Below are 23,850 nucleotides of genomic sequence, written 5' to 3' on the forward strand. Positions count from 1 at the left end.
TAAAGACTTGTCATTGTCGATGAAAATTCCTGAGGAGCGTTCGAAAACTAATTGGAACAGAAACAGCCCTAAAGAAGCCCACTGAGTTGCGCTGTCAAATGTCGCTATAAGTTCAAGAGTTTTTTGCTTCATTCCCGGCTTTTATAAGTAGATAGCTTTGATCTTGCTTTCATTGAACCTTTTTAAGGTGGCAGTGTAATTTTCGTACGCTCTCGTTCCCTGGAAGAAGTTTAGTGCAAAGGTCTTCCTGTACAAGTGTACCCTTTAAAGTTCAGCGTCCAAGTTCTCAAGTTGTTGCCGTGTTAAAACAAAATGCAGGACACCACAACATCGGAATCACCTTCCCCGAGTACATACCAGTCTCGTGAAGACAATAAACCGCGCAGATCTCCTCCGCCTCTTGTATCCATGGACGGAACTCGGAGAGACTCTCTTGTTGGACTTCAGAGGCTTGTCTACAGCTCGCAGATATTTACGCATTCACGAACGTCCCAAGAAGATGCTCGACCAGTAGCCAACATTGGCGAAAACGTGGTAGAAGTAAAACCAGGTATTTCCCTTCTTATTTTGACTTTTAAAGATCCGTGAACGTTTAGCGGTAGTTAAGGATATTTATTTAAGAGCATCATCAAGACCATTAAAAAATGAATTGTTTCACTCTATATGGGTATGGCACAGACCACATTTACAAGAAGTCAAAAACTGACTTGTTTAATTCTTCCCATGACAAGGCACAAGAAACCAAAAGCTCTGAAAATTTCTATCAAAAAAACGCTAAAATTCTTTCGCTTGTGCTTTAAATTACCATTATTTATTATGCTTTTTAATGATTCATGATTTGTCACAAAGTAATATTTTCACTCAGCACGAAATCATCATTAAGGTTTTAATCATTCCACAAGAGGTCCTCGCCGCGCGTTTTTCACTCGACAACACATGTGCCCACGACAGGTCCATACACAAGATATCTTACCATGGCGGTTAAGGACACGAAAGAGGCATTTGTGATGTTCACGATAACATAAAAATCCTGAATGTTGAGGTTTCTTAAGTAGAAATATAATTGATATTGCACATAGCTGTCATGAATTTGTTCCTGCGAGTTGACCATAGCACAGCAGTTAAACTCGAGAGCAAATAAAATGACTTTTATTCGCCTGGTGGATACGTTATCAGCGAGTCAATAAAGACGCGTTTTTCCTTGTCGGTTTGATAAGTAATGGCTAGAAAATCGCGGACAAAGGGAGGAAATATTGGTAATTATTTTTATTCATAAATAAACGATGTTCGGATTTTAAAAGATAATTCTATTTCCTTTTCGACAATTGAGAAATTAAAAAGAAGGTACCTATGAATCTCATCAAATTTTCCTTGTGTCAGTATATTAAAATACCGTCTTGGAAATGCTAAAAGATGAAATCATTTCTTTGTTTTGTTAATAGAGTTTCGGTCTCTTCACTTTGGCAAAAATTATGGGTCGCGCCCGGTGAAGCATTTTACTCTTCCGCATAGCTAGCAGTGCACCTTTTTTTTTGATACAGATCTTTTCAAATAGAAATAAGAGCAACCATGCATGGGTCAACAGGAACTGGACTGGGTAGAGCATCCTTTTCGGCAAAATCTCCTGGGAGTACTCAAGGTTACCGCGGCGGAAAGTTATCAATGATGTCAGTCTTGCTAACATTCTCATATCCTAGTCAACTTTCATAGCCTCGAGGACCCGTTAACAGGCTTTCCTTTTACAGAGGAAGGCGACGGAAAGAAGGGCCTCCTAGATTATAGACCCGCGGAATTATTCCACCGGAAAAAAAAAAACAAAACAAGAAAAACGATACTTTCCCCTTTGGGCTCAATAAAAACGGTTCAGTGTTGCATTGTTCAACGTGAAGGATACTCGCGCACCTTTCCAATCATGCAGACAGCGAAAATGCAAAGAATATTTGCACATGTACTTTTATCTCGCACACTAATTATTTCGCGAACTTGCTGGGGCTTTTAACATGGGCTTTTAACATCGGTCCCTTTGGAAAGTTTTGTGGAATATCTGGGTTATTTGGCTGGTCTGTTGCGAGCGCCATAATCAAGGTTTAAACTTCATTCGTTTTAAGACTGAATTATGAACCGTACACCATCATAAAGAAGTTCCTTCTTACTGTACAAAAACTCCGCGAAACTTGAAGCCCATCCCTAAACTTTTGAAATGAATTCGAAAATAAGAACAAAGTCCTTTGTTTAAACAAGTTTTCTCCAGAAATTTCAATCTCTGCCTCGCTGTACTGAGTCATTTTTACTCCCTAATGGGTTCCTGTCTGCTCTGTTCTACAACTGAAATAAACACTATTGCTGTGTTTTCCATGATCTTTGATTCTTTCTTAGATACTAAAATTGCCATTCTTAGACATCAGCAAATTCCAGTGCTGTCATGAAATACAGAATGTCTTTTTTCTCATCAAGTCACATTCATCACAACCTTCACCAGTAATACTTTAACTGGGCTGGTAAGATAACATGGTAGCAAGAATGTCATTGTGCAAGTGCATAAAAGCAATGTGCTTATGCTGTTAATTTGTTCGCTATGTTGTTAGGTCCCAGGCCCGTTCATTCACAGCCCCGGTCAAGTCTCCCGAGTCCGAAGCCCAAGAGAAGCAGAACTTCATTCACGCCTGCGCAGTTAGAGCGACTGGAAGAGGAATTTTCAGTGGATATGTACGTGGTTGGTTTGAAGAGAATGAAGCTGGCTAACGAGTTAAACCTGTCCGAAAGACAGGTTAAGGTCTGGTTCCAGAACAGAAGAATGAAGTACAAGAGGGAAAGGGCAAAGACCAGATCAGACGGAGGAAAATGATGTCACTGTGTTGCCAAGGCAACCTGTTCTCAATATACAGCATGTTTATATCTATATACCTTAAATCGTCGCTTGATTTTGTAAATACCAATACCTGTACATTTTGAGTTCATATTGCGAAAATTTGCCACGGGTTGGTAGGATGTGTTCTTTTAATAAGCTACTGTACATTTAAAAGGGACACTTAACCCTGTAAAAATCAATTGAAAAAGCGTTATTTCGTCCCCTTTACTAGCATTAAATCATTCAATAAGCCTTTCTCCAATTAAAGGCGAACAATCAAGGGCCTGATAGCAAGTTTACAAGGATTCAAACAGCACTCTCCCATTCCCGGAATAGTCTGAGCCCGCAATTTGAAGCTGGAATGTTGCTAGGCAACCTGCAGACTGCACAAAGATGTTGCCATATTGACATGAAACCTAACGAAGAGCTAGCGTTAATATTGAGTGAAGTGATTTGAGGGTTTGACCAATTGAACGTCAGAGTGTTCTCCCGGTACGCTACACATATAAGAACAAACACCCGCGATTACCAAAAGTGTGTCTTGGTATTTATCGACGCAGAAAATTCAACTGTACACTAAGCAGAAAAAATTCCGGTGAGAATGCACCTCTTTACTTCAGGTGAAATAAAGCAGTGGCGGTGTTTATAGTTACGTTTGTATGGTGTGTTAAAATATTTAAGTACAATAGATAACAATCAATTAAACAATCTCAGTTAGTTAATCAATTATCATTCAGTCAATCGATGCATCCTGCAAACAATCAATCAATCAATCAATCAATCAATCAATCAATCAATCAATCAATCAATCAATCAATCAATCGATCGATCGATCGATCGATCGATCGATCAATCAATCAATCAATCACGAATCAATTAACCAGGCAAGCTGGCCACAAGCAAATGGGAACACTCAAGCCAGCAGCTAAGATTGTTGCTTTCGCTGTAATTTTCTTTGAGCTAGACAGGTTGTATTTTAAAATTCGCATGAGGTCGACGTTCCTGTTGGGAATGACAGTAACCCTGCCACTGAGACACAAGCGTTCCGCTCCCCTTCATTTCACGCTGCAAAGTGTGGAATAGCCTACAGACGGCACCTGATTGACGGTTAACCTTGCCAACACATAACGCAGACCCCTGCCGGGAGTGCCGGCCTTGCGAAAAGATGAACATTAAGCATGAACAGGGCTGCACAAGGATTAACTGTAGCTCCGTTCAGGGCACAGTCTTAGCATATGTATCTGGAATGAGGTTAAAATGCTTGAGCATCCAACCATCAAACAGTGTTGTTTGTTTTGAATGTATTGCATTTAAGAGGAAAGTAATTTACGTTAGTTTGAGCAGAGCGAATTAGACCGTAACAAAGTTTTCCTCCTTCCTTGACAAATCAGGAGAATAAAATTTTGCTGTGGAAAACCAAATTACCAATCGTATCAGTCTCCAGCATGCATGTACTATAGCCTTCCTTTCCTCTTCGATTAATACAACGTTTCAGTCATACGCTTTCATAAACATTTTTTTTTTCTCTTCCCTACCTTTGCACATTATTTTAAAAGTTTGATTTTTCTTTTATTACAAGGCAAATACATCCTCTTTCTTGCGGTGTAAATTTCTATATAAAATCATTTGTTATAAAAAATATAATACTCTCGGGCTCCCCGTTTCGAATTCCGGAACACCTTGAAAATTCATTTTCTTTCCACTTCTCTTGCTCACACTCGATAATATATAAAAGTAATCTAATTAACGTTTCCTAGTGCCCAGCTCTTATTGCAGGACGACACAATTCGATTTATTTCCACTTCTTGTATTCATACTCTTTTATCTTAATTCTGAAATCCTCACTTCTTTTTCCAATCTCCAACCCCTGACTGCAGGCCTTGGTTTACTCAGAGATAAAAGACAAAGTTGGTTCATTTTTTGGCGGGCCTTACCAGTTTGACCTCACTGTATCAAGCTGATTGGATAGTGTGCTCCCAGTGACGTCTCGAAAAGTTTGGAGGCCAGCCGCCGAATGTGTTTGACGGCGAACTGGACTGGGACCAAGCCAACATGAACACACATCAGTTCATAACAACGGATGGTATTCGCAGGGGAGGCCGGGAAGCATCGCTTCGTTAAGTCCCTAAAAAGAGATGAAAGCATCAAACATACGTATTGCAAAACAATTGCCGTTCTACGCTTAAACTATTGGTACAACACTAACGTAATACTGGTACAACACTAGCTAGCACAGTATAAGCACGATATTGTCAGTTCTTGGTACTACTCACTTGTAAAATGAGCTCGACATAATTCCAGGGGGTGGAGAACCGAGAAGGACTGGCAACGGGTTTTGCAGTTGAACCGGGTTCCCGGATGTGTCTTCAAACCACAGACAGTACGTGAACAGAAAATCTCCGTCACGGACAGCTATAAAAGTGTGACCTGAAAAGTAAAGGTGCCATTAAGACACCGAGTTGAATGAGTCCCCCTAGCGGGGGGGGGGGGGGTGGGTGGGCACTGCCATATATGGACTATATAGGTATGTGCCGCTGTGAAGGGTATGGTTTTCAAGCAGTTTACTCTAGGATAGGGTATATAAATCTGACTAGTTGACTAACTGGTTGAAGATTTTATCTAGACTAAGGAAACCAGGAATTGCCACTCACAAAAATAAAAAAATCAAATCGGCAAGTTTAAATTTACGCAAATCAGCCGCAATAGTGTCGATAGATGGGGGGATTTGGGGAGTTTACTCTAGTATAGGGTAGCAAAATTCAGCTGAACTAGCTCTGGTATAGGCTGAGGGTTCCAGGGTCCCAGCGGCATATCCCCACCCAGAAATTCCCAAAGTACGCCCCCCCCCCCCCGGGGGGGAATGAGCTTAGACACCCAGCTAGAGGTGAATAATGGTGGATACTTACCGAGCAGTAAATATGAATGAATATACGCCCACATATCCCATATTTTCTGTTTAATAACATAGCACGGGTCACGTGAGTCCCGGATCTTACTACGCGTTGTGTTTATGGAAGGCGCGGTCACTTGGTCACTGCTACGATCCACGTAAATAAAATGAACCAGCCCTGGAAAGTCCTCAAGATAGCGGAGAAATATTAAGGAAAGTAACTCTCCATGTTTGAGTCTCGCTTATTAGTGGAATGTAGAATTGAGTACGAGCACGAGATCGAGAGCAACTTTTAAATTCTAGTCTTCCCTGACGCTTCAAATTATAATAATCACTTCACATACCCATCCCATCTCATGAGCTACCCTCTCTACGTACTCGGTTCTACCTAAAACCAACATGAAGAGCAGGGGATCTGAAAACGCCACTGGTTTGAAATTCGAAATTCGAAAATCGTATTCGTAGTGCAATCTAAAGGTCCCTATTATCACAAAGTTTCCAAAGGTTTCTACCGTGGGGAATCTTTGGTAACAACGAGAGAGCTGATATATTTAGTTGCTAAAGACACTTTGCATTGTTTTATTAAATAAACAGAATGAATGAATGAGTGAGTGAGTGAGTGAGTGAGTGAGTGAGTGAGTGAGTGAGTGAGTGAGTGAGTGAGTGAGTGAGTGAGTGTGAGTGAGTGAGTGAGTGAGTGAGTGAGTGAGTGAGTGAGTGAGTGAGTGAGTGAGTGAGTGAGTGAGTGAGTGAGTGAGTGAGTGAGTGAGTGAGTGAGTGAGTGAGTGAGTGAGTGAGTGAGTGAGTGAGTGAGTGAGTGAGTGAGTGAGTGAGTGAGTGAGTGAGTGAGTGAGTGAGTGAGTGAGTGAGTGAGTGAGTGAGTGAATGAATGAATGAATGAAAGGCACCAAAATTGGCACGTAAAATACCTCAATTAAGCTCTTGAGCCGCAATTACCTCTACGTGCCCTATGCCGCATTGACAGCAAGGCTGGAATACCGTTCAGTAAATGGCGGTATTCTACGGGTCGTATGTAATATTGTTTTCCCAAAGTTATGCGTCCAGCTGTTTCGTGCTGGAAAAGTCTGCTTAGCAGTTAATATGCAAGGCTATCTGGTTAACAGTGGCCACTGTACTGATTAATTGATTCCTCTCGTACTATGTTTCACCTAGATCATGTCCACATTTTAGAGGATTTTGACAGTGATCTCGTTGCAATTTTTTCAACTTTGCCGTTTTCCTTTTTAGAAGAAACACGGCTGGTGTAGCGTAAAGCTTTCATTTGCAACCCAAATTTAATCCGGCCCTTAGTTTCCGATTTATCAAATTATAATTTTTCTTCATAATCTTGATTACTTAACGGGTTAATGAGCAGACTATTATGTAGCGATTTAACATGACAAAGTGAACGTTGTTGTACGTGGAAAGGATACGCGGTCATTGTTATATTTCTCTGTCCTTTGACCAGCAAGTAATCTTCGTAATCTGTCAACCGAGTTTGAAGCATCTCTTTGATTTGCGAAATGGTTGTCAGAAGCTGTTGACTGATGGACGGCTCCCCTCGGCTCGTACAGAACAAAACACTGAAGAGAGACTTCAAGCTCCGTGTCATTTCTGACACGGATGATTCCAGCTGAGGAGACATCTCAGCGCCGACTGGAGAGGCCAGAAAGCTTACTAAGTCACCTCTTTTGACTAACTCCCAGCGATGGCGCAGGGTTCGAACTTGATTCTCAACAGCAACCTGTAATGACGATGTATTTCTGTTACTCACAGGGCTTCAGTTGTCCCGCCGGGCAAGTAAATCGGGCAAGTGCCCAGGCAAGTCATCTGTCAACTAAATCTAAAGAAAACCTCAGACTTGCTCAAGGCAAGCAAAATCTGAGAGCTGCTTGACCGAAGGGCGAGCTACAATTCAAGTTTTTCTCGAGCCCTCACTCAAGCACAAAAAACTATATGGACTATCATCAAACCAAATCCAAACGAACCATACAACAAGTACATAACCTTCTCGCAACAAACTGCCAGAAACAGAAAGCGCGGGAAGATCGGGCATACCAACCAGAACTGGATTTGGTCTTGAACATGAGTAGCCGAGAATAAAAAATATTCTTTCTCGTCGATGATTTTTGCTGCGGAGCGAGCGTAGCGAGCGAGCAGCAACATAAACAGGATTTAAGAAGAATATATAAAAGGGGATCCAAATTCTCGAATTCATCACTTTTTACCAGAATGCATCGCATTTAACCAGAGTGCACCGCGCCACTTTTTACCAGAGTGCGTTGCGCCACGAACTACAGGAGGACGCCTTTTCGCGTGGATTCCAGTGGTTGTGTTTTGCTCTGATTTACCTGTAAAACGATGTGAAGGAGATTGTGCCTGCTTACACAACTCTCGCATTTGTTCTTAATGCATGCAGTATGTGACAGTTTGTAAATCTGGACGATTAATTGTGACATCTTGATTTTAAACTTAGTATGTCATTTCTTAGCAGTCTCGCCTACTTGGCCGAATTCTTAAATGAAGAGAAATCGTCGCTCCTAAAGCTTACAGAATAATTAAAACAAACGAAAACCGTAGAACACGCTAATTTCATATATGCTGCGATCTATTTCTTTTCATCCAAACATGAATTTAAGCTAAAGCTTTAGCATTTTCACACATCGCGATGGACGCTTCCTCGACACAGTCTGTCAACATTCTTGAGACATTTAATACGTATCAATACAGAATTCATAAGTTAGATTTCTGCTCCTACAACTTCCACATCTTTCGATTTCCGCGATATGGTAAAGGGGAGATTGATGTGTATCTTTTTATGTTCAAACATGGGTCAGATCACTATGCGCTTTTTTGTCACGATCCCTTGTCACACCTCGCCACCCATGTGTCATCATGCATGAAATTGTAGGTGAATCACTGCGTAAAATATGTCACTATCAATAGAATGTGCCGCAGCATTACTATCTTTTAGATACCCTAGTATATTTACCATACCTTATCAATTAATTTATAGAGCATGAGAGAAATGAGTGACAGTGCCAAAATCATTTGACAGCCTGTACTGACTGTTCGACACTTGTCGGGTGAATTACTTGAATTCTTATATTGGTAAAAGTGAAGAACACTTCCAAAAAGACCTTGTCGGTCGTCTGTCAGCTAACTGTCGGCCGACTGTTGGCTGTTTGTCGGTCAACTGTCGGCCAACTGGTCGATGAACGGCCGACAATCTCGTAACACCTACCCCCACCGTGGTCCTCATCGAATCAAGAACTTTCTTGACAGCGTTTTCCAGTCTCTCCATGAGAGCCTGAACCTGCTGGACTGTCCGCTGACCCTGCTCGGCAGTGGGTTTGATAGAAGCCAAGGACTGTAATGCTTGGAAAATAAACTGAGCCACATTGCACTGTTTTGCCTGTCAAATAATTAAATAACAACAAGTTGATGAGTCGAATCCAGACAATTCTCAAATGTCAAAAACACTCTCTAAAGAGACTGTTAAAATGTTACTCGAACACTACACTATGTTAGGCTTCTCTGTTTTTCCTACAGTCAGGTATAATAACGAGGGACACTTAGACGCGCTCACAGAATGTCGGAAAGTTGGTTTATCACTGGCTTTGACACCTTTATCAAGAGGCCAAGGCCTTTGGTGGAGGTAAGGTGATTTACAAAGTTACTGGCAGAGTGGCTATTGATTCAGGCCATGTGATGCATATCTGCACAAAAGTTGGATAGGCATTAATCCGCAGGGTTTCCCATATGTTTCCAAAATTATTAGAGAGATACTTAAATAAATTAATGATGTTGATTAGTTATTTTCTGTTTATTCTTGAAAAGTGCAGCCGCTACAATACAGTTTGCAATTGGCAAGATGGTCAATGTCAGGGCCATCAATAGCCCATAACACCTGTTAAGGCTGAATATGTTTGATGGGTCCTTGATGTTATGGGTGAACTTGCCAGTAGTTGATTCAATTCACCCATAAAGAGGTATGTTAGGTAGGGTTTAGATTAAGTAACTGTCAGCCATGTTGGTCAGCCAGAAACAGGTAAAAAGGCTATTGAAGAAGTCTAGTCTGAAGTGCAGGTGATGTCTAGGAATGGAACGTTCGATGTACCAAGTTTTTAATGCCGCTATCTTGGATTGTAGTTGGATGCTTGGTGGAGCACTTGTATTTTTCTTTCCCCTACCCTTCCCCTCTTGCCCATTTTTTCCACTTCACACCTACTCCCTCAACAAGTGGACAGCAAGTGTTCCCTTGCCAAAACCCTCCACAGTTACCAAATCCAAGATGGCAGCCTAACATGAAAATGTGCAATCGCGCGCCCAAAATACGCCTGCACTACAAACTGGAAAAAGTCAGGATTAACTGATCACTGTAATGTGGGGAGTAAAAAGAGTTGCAATCCAGAACCTGTTACAGCCAGATATGCCTACTGTCACAAGTGCTATAGGGCCTGCTCAAATGAGCAATTTATAAGGTAACATATGAAAAATAAAATAATTTTCTATATAAAATAGCTGTCAACAGGACACCTGGACTATCTGGCTAAAAGCCTCTATTGGGTTTTGGTAAGTATTTCACTGACTGGTTCGATGTGACAGTGCCTTAGCGGTGGTTGCTTACAGGGTCTGCATGAATATCTCCTTCCCATGCCAGAATAATTCTGGCATGGGGAAGGAGATATTAATGGGATATTCATAGCTAGGTTGGGAGCTGGTGCAACAATTATTGTTGCACCAGCTCCCAACTTAACTAACCGCTGCCTGGTTAGCTCAGTTGGTCGAGCACCAGACTGCTGTGCATGAGGTCGAGGGTTCGAGACCCAGACTGGACTAACACTCAAGGTCTTAATAAAAATAACTGAAGAGAATGTGCTGCCCTTGTAATTACATCTGCAAATGGTTAAACGTAAGAAGTTCAAGTCTTCCCGAATAAGGACTATAAATTGTAGGCCAGGTCTCCAGTGTCTCCAGTGTTAAATGGTTAGCAGGGGACATTAAAGAAACCATAAAGTTATTGCAGAGAGTTGGGCATGGAGTTCCCGGTGTTGTGGTCTGGTCTTGTAACATGTTTTAATGCCACAGTTTTGCACCCCTTGGGACAGAATTGTTCAAGAAAATATGTCTAGCTAAACCACACTAGACAGACAGCAGATTCTTTATATTTTTCTACTGTACACAACTGGAACAAAACTAAAGCATAATCTACAAGTACCAAGGAGTAATGTTGTGAGTCAGTACAAAAAGAACAAGACAAACTGCTCACAAATGACCTCAACCAAAGTTTCAGTTTCTTACCTCACATACAAGAACCAAAACTGTCCCTGTAGCAAGACGCACAAAGTGAAGAACGTGAGGTAAATATGGACACTTGTCAGCACTTAGGAAGACAGGTTGACGATAATACTCATGCCTCTGATCAGTACTTTGTGAATGACCAGTTGCTTCCAGTTCATCTTCATCAGTTTCATCTACTTCTTCATCTTCCAACTGAATAAAAATAATAATGATTTACGTGAAATGAAAGCTGTTTATGTTTATAGGAAAGAGTTTTTATTAGTGATCTACAGAGCTCTGTAAAAATTTATCTGTTATGACTGTATATCAAGAGGTCCTCTGTAGATATACAGCTCTCTTACTCTCATTAAATTAAGTACATTAAAATTGTTTATTTTTTCTAAACAATGGCACAAATAAGTTAAAACCTGCAATGAAGGTGCATATTAACCTTTTTCTTGAAATACTCAGGTGTGTCTGCCCTTGGTGTGGAAAAATACTCTTTTGGTGTAACAGGAGTCTTTGGAAGCTCCTGAGCTGCAGATTCAATACTATCACTTGGTGTGGGTGAAGATCGTGGAGAATAAAAGAATTCATCTTCAACTGAGCCAGAATAACCAGCTTCTTCAGCATGGGAATACTGTGATTTTTTAATGTCAACAGGACTTGAATGCACAGGTGTTCTTGAGCTCTGTTCCCCTGTAGAAGAACCCAATGGTGTTACAGAACCATCAACAATCTTGTGCGACACCGAGGGTCCTCCTTTGTGGATCACCTTGTGTGCCAGGGGAGGAGGGGTTCTGTTGAGTGTTAGAGGTATGGCTTGTTTTGAGTGTGGGAAGATGTTGTGTAGCAGTACTGTGATCAAGAGAATGTCTGCAGCCTTCAGTTCTGATGTATTACGACTGAAATTAGAAGAAACGTGAACTCATTTTATGATCATCTCATCTACTAATTAAGAATACAAAACATTTATTTATTTAATACATGTACAAACCTATTGGACCAGTCACAGTGGTTTTTATGACTAACTTCAATTAGCATAGTTTTAAAAAAATAAACCAAAGCATATCCGTTTGTCTTGTTTTTGAATAAATAAAGTGCCATGTTGCTTTAACTACATTGCTGTTGTTTGCTGGATATGCTTAAATTCTGGTAACAGAAAGAGACTAGGACTACAGTAAAACGTATCAGTGGACTCTCAGTATTAACTACTTAATAACCGAGAGTGAGGTCGTTACGGGAAAATCTCAAACTGAGGCCTTGCTGTATTGACTGAGCGATAGCGAGGTCAATACGGTAGGCCGAGGTTTGAGATTTTCCCGTAATGACCGAATGGTCGAGGTTATTAAGTTGTTTATTTTATGGCTCATGAATTTAATAAAGAAAAGAAAAAAATTATTCGAGCGGAAGTCGTCAATTTACATCCGGCGATGCGTGCGTTTACCGATTCATTCATCATCTCAAACCCAGGGCAAAACTACACAGTCAGTGACCTTTACGTATTCTGTGAAAAACACACATTTCTTTACGGGAAAAATGATTGTCACAGCCTCAACAAGGTATTTTAGTACCGTGGTGCCACAACTTGATGGGGGAGTTTTTCCGACTTTTGTGGCGAAACATCAACGCATATAGAAAAGACAGAAAGTGCTTCAAAATAGTCCAAACCAAGGGTCTTTCGGTGAAAGAAAATACTAATGCTTCAGAATGTACTGCTTAGAACAACTCAATCTCCGCATCGCTTTGGACAACATATCTTCGCCTTCTTCATTCTGGGATTTATGGATGAACTTTTCAAGCCTTGTGAACGTCTAAAACTACCTGCAGTTATCAGAAACAGTGCTACCGACAGAAACCACCCGATTGTTTATATTTGATGATCCTGGAAGCTGATTTACACTTGCTTGTGTTAAAGCGAGGGAATCTATTTGATAAGAACTGTTGCGGAGTTCAATATTTCAGTAATTGTTGTGACTAAGATGATGACTTATAAGTTTCTTAGTGGTGTTCTGCTCAGGATGCATGACAGATCTGCTGATGGTGTTTTTCACTTAGCGATTTTAGCTTTACCAGACTCGGTAAACTTCGATTGTTTTTCACCAGTTCCCGCCAAGGTTCCGGTTGGTGAGTCAAAAACGACTTCCATATAAATTTTGTTAAGGAAAAATCTCTAAACTTTTAGCAACTTGGATTAAATTTACTTTCTCTTACTGTTTTTAATCGGCTTTCATCGTTTCAATGCGCTTGAATTTTCAGAGCCGCGCTCTTCCTAATTTGCATAATCTGTAATCAGCCCGTGGGCATTACGGCTGCATAATGACTGTTCAGATCTCGTTCTTAGCCAATCAGAACACGCGTTATATTGACCACAAGCCAAAGCCATATAATAATTAGTGGATAACGGCCTGACAGTGAGTCCCAAACATTTCTTCTAAAATTTGTCATAGTAATTGGACATTATGGAGTACAATTAAGGAAGTAAAAGGGTGAGTAATATCAAAATCAGACTAGTGCCAAGTGAAAGGCCGTCTTGAAATACGTTACAAGCCTGATTACTTGCTAAATTGAACAACACAAGGTCCATTAGTTTATTACTATTCATTGGGCAGGTGTCAACGAAACAAACCACTCTATCCGCTGGATAGTGATTTATCCAGTGGATAGCATTATCCACCTTTTGAACAACCCAGGCCAGGTGAGTCCAGCTTTTGGAAGCCACCATGCCTAACATATTATGTCATGCTACTCAAACTAATATTTTATCATACCTGGAAAATAGAGCAAGAAGCTTTGTGTTAACCAGTAACAATGCATGAACTGCATTCTGTTCACCACTGTTCTTGGCCATTCCTAGTGCGGTCTCCAGCAATCTAATGCTCATTTCACTAAGACTCAGATTGACATGAATACGCTCAACGGCCTCAACTAAGAAGCTTTGTTGCTGTGATGCTAGAAATCCCCAAGTGTCAATCAATCCACCTAATGTTTTCCATGCCTTTTTCTGTGCAGACAAAATTTCTGGCTTGAGTAGCTCAAGGGAGGCCCCATAATGTAGTGTGGAAAGCCTGTACACAACAGATAGTTTCCTTTTGAGGAACTCTTCCGACTCTTCACCATCACCATTTACAGCTGTGAAAACCAGGTCATCAAACTAGAGGGTTAAAAAAGTAAATTAATGAATGAGACATTCTAACATAAACATATCAATATAGAGTCATTTAAACCCTAAAAATGTGTGGTACTCAGATTCTGATCAAATTGGAAATAACTAATGCATTTAATTAGAAATTTTAGTTTTTGTGTGGGTGTGATGGAGAAACTGCAGTAAAACCCTCAGAGCAAGGACAAAAACCAACAAATACATGTATACCAAACAGCTGTACATAATGTACATGTGACACTGAATACAGGATTTGAGCCCAGGCCACACATTAAATGGGAGGTGGGGCTCTCATCAATGCACCATGTTTGCCACCCTAGCTGTATAGATGTATTTTCAATTCACTATTAAACACTCCCCCTACCATAAAGCAAAATTTATGATGTGGAATCAATGCACAACCTAAAATACAAACCTGACTGAACACAAACAAAGTACCATCTTCACACAGAATTGATGAATAGGGGTTTCCCAAATCATTCATGTATGTTAGTGATGTGATCATTGGAGAAAAGATTTGAGATAGAGCAGTCATATCCATCTGATCTTCATTGTGGTCTTCACCAATAAAGCCGGCCTTGAGTGAAATCTTGTTGATGTGTTTGATAAATGCTTTATCAGCATGGATGAAAATAATGTCAGGGAGTGAGCTTATGATTAGAATACACTTCATTGTTGTTATTTCAGCTTCCCAGAATAATAGCAGCTGTGGTTGCAGTTCTCAATAAGTCAATATTTTAGCACTTGCTTTATGGAAAGTCACGCAAAAATTTTGCATCTTCATCATAAGTTGGCTGAAATCTGAAATAGGAATAGATTTGGCATGTTAGTAATATTAGAACAGAACTAGATAGCAAGGTGGTCATGTATTTATTATTGACACTTTCAGTGGTTTGCTAATTGTTGCTTTCAACTGAAAATTGTTTCAAAACCTGATTAGGCCTCAGGCGTAAATTGCTTATTGTGGAAAATTGGTGACTTGCATCTGCAAGCATGTCTCTTTTGTTGACCCAAACAACAGTACATGTAGATACCGGAGGGTCCCCAATAGGTTTGGCGGGATGCGGGATTTGGCTTTTTTTCGCCGTGACATTTGGGATTTGAGCTGAAAACAGGGGTGGGAAGTGGGAGTTACAATTACAAGAGGGAGCGGGATTTCATGTTTTTATCGGGTTGGGATGCGGGATTCATAAGGGGAACAGAGCGGGATACAGAATTCCAATTCCTACGTGACCTCATAAATTGTTATTTACCAGTCCAAAAACCACAAGCTGGCATGCAGAAACGAACCTTTTGTGGGTATAGCTGTGTCAGGTTTCAAGTAATGAATAGCAACGGCTCTGTACCCTGTCAGGTATCGATTATCGCTTGATAACGTTAGTATCATGAGACTGTATGAGGTCTTTGAGTCCTATTGCCATCATTTGTGTAGCCTGCATGGCTTGGCGGTTTTTAAGCAATTTGAGCATGCTAAGAAAGCAGCAAAGCCGCAATAACAAGCACCAAAGCCGCGTTAAAACATTACTTAAACCGCCAAGCTACGCAGGCTATCATTTGTAATGCTGACCTCTGACATCAATGGCATCTGTCCATACCGACATGTTTGCATCTATAATCCCCCCGATCCTTTCTACTTTTTCTAGTCTTTCGACCTTTTCCAGGGTGCATGGCTTGTTTTGGCCAGGATGGCCTCACCGAATGGCAGTGATAGTGATCTACCGAATGAAGTACGTGACATTACGAATTCTGTCACCATATATTACGAAAAGGATGTTTGAGCAGGAATGCCTTCATTCGGAAAGAAACATCAGAATCACTTGTGCTTACTTATCTGCTACCCATTGAATTCTTTTTTGATATTTTATGCAATATCTATTTTTAAAAAGTTTCTGTGGTAATGATTAAACTAATTATTAATGTAACAAATTAATAATTAATGCAGAAACGTCTTTGTAAAGTGGGCGGGATCGGGATTTCCAGGCTAAAAAGGGCGGGATGGCAGGATTAACAGGAAAAAATGGGCAGGAAAGCGGGATCTGAGAACCCCATTGTGGACCCTCATACCGGTATAGCCCATTGAATAAGCCTTTCACAAGTTCAGAAAACCTTCCCTGAATAAAGCAGAAACCTAAAAAAAATTCAGGCTAGGGTTTGAATTCCTGCTCTGTAATACCAGTGCAGTGCTCTTTCTTCCATAGTTCAACTACATGTCACTTCATGCATTCAGTTGCTGGTCTTCACCCTTTACAGGCATGTTATGAACTCACAAATTACTAGCTCCCAGTTGGCTCAATAGCTCATTAAAGATATGTTATTTTATATATTCAATTGCTTCTCAACTCCTAATCTTGGTTTTTTCTTTGAACAAGCGCCCCTTCCCTCACAGGGATTCATTGTATAAATAACTAAAATAGCCTTTGCCCAGTCGCCATCACTCCTCTCTCCTGGAGAAACTTCCTGGTTGGAATTAATTTATAAAAGAAACATTCCTCTAGGGACATGACTTCAGGGACTTACTGCAGGGGTAGCTGGAGGTTTTGCACCCAAGCGAGTTCGTAACCACCTAGTTCGCACCCACATTGACTCACCTAGCGATCAAGTGCTTAAATGGAATCCGGTCACCTCACCACCAAAGAACTCGCCACCAAACACTAGGAGAAAGATAAACTAGAGTAAAGTAGTCGAACTGTGTTAGCTGTTCAAGCAACTACAATGTCAATTGACTCATAAGTTTGTTAGCTTGACATGATAAATGACGTGATGTGATACAATATGTGTTCTGCTGCCTGACGAGAAACCATAGCTTTTTAGAGTTTAATTACATTGTATATTTCTTTGAGAACTGACTGCATTGTTGTCACTCAGTTGCTTCGCTGTTGTGTTTGCATTGAAACTTATGCCCGGGGTAGTCAATCAATAAAAATCTATATCAGAAAACCATTCGATAAATCGATATCAATCAATTAATTGAATTTAAGTATTATCAATGTCGTTGATCAATTGATAAAACTCAATACTCACACACTGGCGAAGTTTCAAAGTTATTGATTTTATCGATTTCATTGGATTTTATCGATTGACATTGTCCATTAATTTAAAAACTGTATCCACCGATGCAGTGTTTGATTGTGACGTTTTAGATGTGGATTTCGTAGATGTACACTACAATAAAATTAAGATAGACCAGTAAATTTCAGAGTCACAATTCTACACCTCTAATTCCAGGAGTTCACTCTCAGGGGGAATTAAATTTGCAAGAGGCCACATTATGTATTTATGCAATTTTATCCATGATTTCATTTCAGTACAAAACTTTAGAGAACTACGCCATGCCATTTTGTTCTTCTTGCCTGCAACAATCCTTCTTCAAGTTACTATGCTGGTTTTTGAAACCAAGTTTTAACCTTGAAGTACTGGTAACTGATTTTTCAAACCTATTCTTGTTTCCCTTGGAGGTTCAAAAAATCGGAATTCCACTGAACAGGATGACAGTAAATATCATTCCCTTTCTCTGTACATTGAATTTTTATCATTATTACATGTAAACTATCTTTTTTTAAGGAAGGTGTTACAAGTGGTTTTTGCCACCTTGTTTACATCTTTTGTTGGTTTCATTTTGATAAATTGTAAAATAAGTTAGAATCAATAAATTTGATATTTATCGATGCTAAGTGAAAAATCAAAAATTTATTATCGATTACTCACAACGAATCCTGTAATCGATTTTCATGGATTTTCAATATCATTGACTGAAGGCTGCTGCACACCAGCTGATTTTTTGTCAGAGAACTGCAGATTTTTTGTTGGCGTCAAATCAGGTTAAACTTTGTCGGGCTATCAGCTCACCACACAATAGTCGATTTTTTGTCACGACTAACTGCATTGAGGCTTGGGGCCAAGTCATCCAAAATCAAGATGGTGCCTATTCCACTGATGTGAATCTCATGACATTTCCTTATTGGTTGAGATGCGCGCAAGCCCCAAAAAATTGTCTTGGTCTACCGCACACTAGCTGACAAGGCCCGACAAGACATTTTGAGATCTGCCACTGTCAGATATCGCCCAGCAAGCCCTGACCTTGTCACAGACTTTTCTGAATTCACTGCACACTAGCCGACAAGTGACAAAAAAATCGGCTAGTGTGCGACAAAAATACCGACAAAAATTGGCTAGTGTGCGGCAGCCTTAAGTTTTATCGCTGATTATCGATTATCAATTTAATCGATTGACTTCCCCGAGGCTTATGTAAGCTTAAGTGTTTCATAAAGGAGAACATTGTGAGCTTAATGAACCAAAATCACACAAAACATGTTTATTTCTCGTTCTTTAATCCATTGAAGGGGAAGGCGAACTCGAAATAGGAAGTTTATAATGAGTTCAGGGGTGCGAACTTGGTGGGTGCGAACTTGATTGGGTGCGAAACAGGACATGTCATGGGTCAGAAGAACAACACTCACATTACTCACCCACAGAACAGAAAAAAAGTCAAACTGAGCTGTTCCTGAAGTTACCAACCGTCCTCACTTTTAACAAGTTACAATAAATGTAATTGAAAGTGGTGCCATGTCCTGCGCACGAGCAAAATATCGATGACATCGTCGTCCACTAAAACCAGAACCGCCATATTGACCGTGTGCATCTGACTGCGTACTGGGATCAAGAAAGTCATGTGATCTCAAACATGTGACCTTGCTAACACCGCGGTAAAACGCACTGCGCATGAGTACAAATTTGAGCTTCCGGTAAATTACGCATTTCCGGTTACGTATTAAAATCCAATGTAAACAAGATAAAATCTCGTACCGCGAAGTTTGAAAACAAAAAGTAAGAGTTAGCAAAAGAAAGTAGGGGAAAGGTTTGTCTCGTTGAAAAGTTTATTTTTCATTTAAGTTTCAAGCGCTTGCACCCAGAGGTTTGGTGTTTGCACCAACAACAAAATATGAGAGAATTTCGGGCGCGTTCGCGCTCGACAAGAGCAATTTTTGTTTTCACGTAGTTCTCGTTGTTGCGTTGGTTTGGTTGTGCGGTTCCTTCGCAGAAAAATGTGGGAAAGCCAACATAAGCAGCCGTAAATGTGCCTGCAAAAAAAACTTTCTGTCTGAAGATTTAACCAGAGCTGCCGAACTCAAGTGGGTTCAACAGTTTGCCGTGTTCACCGGGACGAAATACGGACGAGCAACAACAGATGTTCGGTTCCTAGAGAAAACCATTCGCGAGGCGTCAGGAAACAGCGGATTCCTGCGAGACTTTTTGCAGTCCTGGATGCCATAGGAGCAACATGTCATGGGTACAAGCCAGGTGCAAGGTGGTGCTACAAATGCTGTACCAGAGTGGACGAAGAAACAAGGTTTACCTCGCATCCTGAATAGAAGCCGCCGGTGTTACGAACTACTGGCAGGTCAGTTAATTAGACATCGGTTAATTATAATTGACACGCAGGTTCGCACTGCCTTGGATTGCTGCAAGGATTTTCGGAATCTCCCTACCAGCAAATTAAATGAAATTAAGGAAAAGGAAAGCATACTCTTTCAAAGATTTTTGTTGCAACAATAAACAAGTTGTTTGTATCAAATTTTGTAAAATTTGCGGCAAAATAGACCTGATACCAAAAAAAATTCATTTTAAATTTAATTATATTTCGTGTTAAATGATCCAAGTCTTACGCATGTATGGTTCTCCACTAAGATGGAAATAAACAGACCTCAGATGACAAACTTCAAAAGGTACCTATAAAATTATCTCGCACTACTGATTTTGGAGTGTTATTTGCAGTTAATGCACCTCACATTTTTATTCTACTATTCTTGACTACAGTACAGTACGGTCAATTGCTTCACTAAAATTCATTGTTGGGGTGCAGGTAGCAAAAAGCCACCTCAGGCGGTTCAGTCTAAAATTGGTATATTTTGGAAAGAAAAAGGTAACACAGAAGCTGGGAAATATTATTTTGAAAAATTAATTGCCAAACGAATTTAAAGAAAAATAATAATTTTAAAGGTAGCAAAACAAGAACTTTATGCCACTTGACAAAATTATTTTTCCTAAGACCAAACCCATGAACTGCACCAATAATACAGTCTAAAATTAATGTCAGTTTCACATATACTTATTGAAATTCAGTAGTACTGCAATGTTGTCTCCACACTGAGGATTCAGTTAGAGGGGTGTCCAGGAACCCTATGGGCACCCACTTCATGAAATATTTCAAAAAGAATTAACCTACTCCATTTTTCATTAGTGGGGGGATATGCTTTTTGGACATCCATTTTCAGTATCTGGATACAAACAAACTCATCACTAATATGTTTATTTCTTTTTTTTTTTTTTTTAATTTTTTATTTAGATCTTGCAATTTACCAATTTTAAGACTACACAAGAACTTAAAGCAGCCACACAGCATAGTGAAGGCCTCCAAAAAGTTCAGAACCATTTCCAATTGCTGTTCTAAAGACTTAAATTTCTAGAAGAGGCTTGTGGAATAGACCTGCAGTACTCAAAAAGCCAGCAAACATACTTGGCAGAAATACAAACATCATTTGGTGTAGTAAAAATAAATTGCTATGGTGAAGTTACAGTAGATAAAACAGTTTGTAACAGGATGACAACAGCAATCCACGACTTAACTCAACTATCAGGTTAGTATCACTTACCTGAAATGTAAAGATACAAGATGTACAAGATACAAGTATTTTGAAGGGTAATTGTCTGACATCATGATAATTCATGGCACACTATAATAACACCATCTGACCAAAACTCATTCAAACAGATTATCATTATTTACATGTATTGAACATGGTCAATGACAATATCATAAATTTCATCGTTCAGTTGAAGTCATAAGCACTAATGAGAAGGATTTAGAGGACTTCTCAATTATTATGGCAATGATTTGGAAGAGTTATCTGAGGAGTCTCTTGGCCAAGAAAAAAATGCTGCGCCAGAGTTGCCACAAACTATTCAAGTCTCATCCTTTTAATGATTTGGAAAACTGATAATTATTTTGGTTTGAATATTGACTAGTGACTTAGGTAACAATCAAAATAGCATAATGTTGTTTAGGTGACCGGTAAGGGTAACAGACACCATTTCAAGATTATATTTCTGATACAGGTATTGTATTTGTGCAATCCAATAAGTAAGAGGATGTGCTAAGACCAACACATGACAGTGATTGACACAAGCAGAGAGTCAAATATTTAAATTTAATAAATAAAATTATTTCAATATTTTATTTAAATAAGTAAAATAGATATTAACCTTTTCTATTAATTTCAGAAAATTCATTTGACCAGCTGATCGGAAAATTTTAGATATCCTTGCAACATCATTATGAAAGCAGTGATGCTGTGCCACTGTAAGCTCCTGGACAGATGAAAGAGTTTGCTGGCAAAACTGCACCTGGTCTTTTCAATGTCATTTTGCAGTCTATTCTCTGGGAAGATCCAAGATTGAGTGAAGAACACCGTGTATTAGAGGAAAAAAGAACTCTTGTTTTGTTGTGCGCAATAGCATATTTCAGGTACTTTGCCGTGTTTTGTTCTTATTTGTATTTAAAATACAGGTCTCCTTGGAGGACCATAAGGCCACTCAGTTTAAAAAGTCTGTTTGATTAATATTATTGCATGTTTCTTAACTAGAACAGCAGACTCAGCTTTACCCCAATATAAATGTCAGTAAAATTACTAGAAGTTTTACCTTTCTTCACATTTAACCCCTTGAAAGGTAAGGACATAAAAGTAGTTTCAGTGAACTAACTTGCAATAATGCCATTCTTTTTATAGATCTCAGAAAACAAATACACTTCAGAGAGAAGAGGGATTATTTATCCAGCAACATGGGGCATCCTGAGATGTTATCAATTCTGGAATAATTTGAGGTTTCAGCACAAGCCGAAGGGATGTGGATGGTCAAAAAAGCAGGCTCCTCAGGGAGCAGCCAATGTTTGTAAACCTTCAGATTTCAAATGTACTTCGAGTGAGTTTAAAGTACGGTAGTTTAAAATCTGAAAGCTATAACTTTAAAATATTGTGAATTAAAAACTTGTCTGTTTAGTTGAACAGTCTTTTTGTGTACATATGGATAGGCTAGCAAAACAGTGGCGCATAAAGGAAACATGTTATTGTAACATAGAAAATCATATAAGTCACTGGAATGATTTTAAATTTTAATAAATTTATTGTTTCAAATGAGTGAATTACTACACAGTTCTGTAATGGTGTTCTGCCTCTTATTACTGGCAATGTACAACTTGAAGACTCCTTTGACCTATCCATCCTGAATGAAAATCCAATGGTACCTCAAAGTTCTCTGGCATTTCATTTAGAATGGCTCACCAAAGAAGGCAGTCTTGCTGCTGTTGTAATCATGAAATTCTGAAAGTAAAATTGAAATTTATTTCCAAACCGAAAATTTGTATTTTCATGTAGGGGCTTGACTATTACATGTAGCTTGAGTTTTAAGTGAGCTTCTCATGATCAGCTCAACAAGTTGAAATCGTGAGATCACTTCCATTATGAAATTCAACTTCAGAATACCCGGCCACTTTATTTACATGTGCCGGTGGACTTTGAAGAACGAGGTATATAACAATAATTCCTATTCTTATTCAATGAGATGCTAATAAGTGGCCGGGTATTCTGAGTTTAGCCTGAAATTCGTAGTATTATAAGCTAAATGAAATCGATAAACAACGAATAGACTTACGAACCTTCTCTGTCACCATGAAAAAAATTTTCAACGGATATAATCTTGTAGCAGTCCAAGCAACAAATTGAAAAAAAAAAAACAGGCATAAATAAGAAGAACCCTAACTTCAGATATTTTTAAATTATTTGATCCCTCTTTTTAACCATTATTGTACACTATTTTTAGTATTATGACGATTGTATTGTAAATTTCTGTTTTCCTTATCCAAACTTAGTAGTAGTAGGTCCACATCAGCTGTACAGTTGCATACTTTAAAAACCTACTTATCAAATAAATGTATGTATGTACAACACGAACTGACAAAAGGCTTTCTTAGTTACTAATCAGTAATGACGGCCACTGCGGAGCACTTCGTAAAGGGTCCAACGAACATTTCCAGGACCAGTAATTGCAACAAGTTATTGTCTACATACCTTTTTTGTATTTGTGGTCTTTTCTTCTTTCATCTGTGGCTGCTGATTCACAACAACAAGCTTAAACACCGCGAGGCGAACAACAAAATTAATCTGAACCACCGAACAACACGGGCAAACCGGAAATGCTGAACTTGACGCATGCGCATACGTTTTGCCGCGGTGTTGACCTTGCTGGTCTCGGGAAAAAAAAAATTTCGCGGTATTTCGCGGAAATTTGCGCGAAGAATAATAAAAGAGTTGTCTTAGTATCCGCGTTACAGTTTTACAATGAAAAAACTAAGCTCACAATAAAGCAAATGGTATGTTCATTTCTTTACCGTCCTCTGCAAAACAACAACGTGAAATGACCAAATTCTGCTAATTTTTAAAATTTCCTATTTCAAATTTAACTCTTGGTTCCAAATTCAGTTTCGAGATTTTGATAAAGAGAAACAAAGTAAATGATTTTAGAATATTGTGAGGTTCGCACCCGGGGTTCGCAGGAAATTTCATTTTTCCATCGACGTCGCCTGATCACACTGCACCGCGCGTACTGGGATCG

The 23,850-nt window shown here is 39.5% G+C and overlaps 2 protein-coding genes and 1 pseudogene across 8 annotated transcripts; 2 read left to right on the forward strand and 1 right to left on the reverse strand.

The window, feature by feature from the left end:
* Positions 1-309: 309 nt before the first annotated feature.
* Positions 310-3,101, forward strand: LOC145478579 (GS homeobox 1-like). Its single transcript, XM_081456652.1, has 2 exons — positions 310-550; positions 2,586-3,101. Exons 1-2 carry the CDS (start codon positions 313-315, stop codon positions 2,843-2,845), a joined length of 498 nt encoding a protein of 165 aa, XP_081312778.1. The 5' UTR covers positions 310-312; the 3' UTR covers positions 2,846-3,101.
* Positions 3,102-3,111: 10 nt separating this feature from the next.
* Positions 3,112-23,806, reverse strand: LOC145478567 (BLOC-3 complex member HPS1-like). 6 transcript variants are annotated; one of them, XM_081456637.1, is made up of 12 exons: positions 23,477-23,806; positions 18,651-18,872; positions 15,752-16,835; positions 14,600-14,985; positions 13,793-14,175; positions 11,473-11,926; positions 11,043-11,234; positions 8,983-9,153; positions 7,172-7,482; positions 5,755-5,936; positions 5,122-5,275; positions 3,112-4,973 (listed from the first exon to the last, which is right to left on the reverse strand). In XM_081456637.1, the coding sequence occupies exons 4-12, from the start codon at positions 14,855-14,857 to the stop codon at positions 4,793-4,795; spliced, it is 2,286 nt and encodes a 761-aa protein (XP_081312763.1). In that variant the 5' UTR covers positions 14,858-14,985; positions 15,752-16,835; positions 18,651-18,872; positions 23,477-23,806; the 3' UTR covers positions 3,112-4,792. The 6 variants fall into 6 exon arrangements, with proteins under 6 accessions (XP_081312763.1, XP_081312760.1, XP_081312759.1 ...); XM_081456634.1 differs by lacking the exons at positions 3,112-4,973; positions 5,122-5,275; positions 5,755-5,936 and having other exon boundaries at positions 6,545-7,482; positions 15,752-15,899; positions 16,773-16,835; XM_081456633.1 differs by lacking the exons at positions 3,112-4,973; positions 5,122-5,275; positions 5,755-5,936 and having other exon boundaries at positions 6,545-7,482; positions 16,773-16,835.
* On the forward strand, positions 18,875-23,470 carry LOC145478577 (uncharacterized; annotated as a pseudogene). Its single transcript, XR_014048294.1, has 3 exons — positions 18,875-20,819; positions 21,463-21,706; positions 21,969-23,470. The product of XR_014048294.1 is annotated as an uncharacterized LOC145478577 (transcript).
* Positions 23,807-23,850: the final 44 nt, after the last annotated feature.

Source organism: Orbicella franksi, chromosome 2, assembly GCF_964199315.1.
Source record: "Orbicella franksi chromosome 2, jaOrbFran1.1, whole genome shotgun sequence".
Lineage (NCBI taxonomy): Eukaryota > Metazoa > Cnidaria > Anthozoa > Scleractinia > Merulinidae > Orbicella > Orbicella franksi.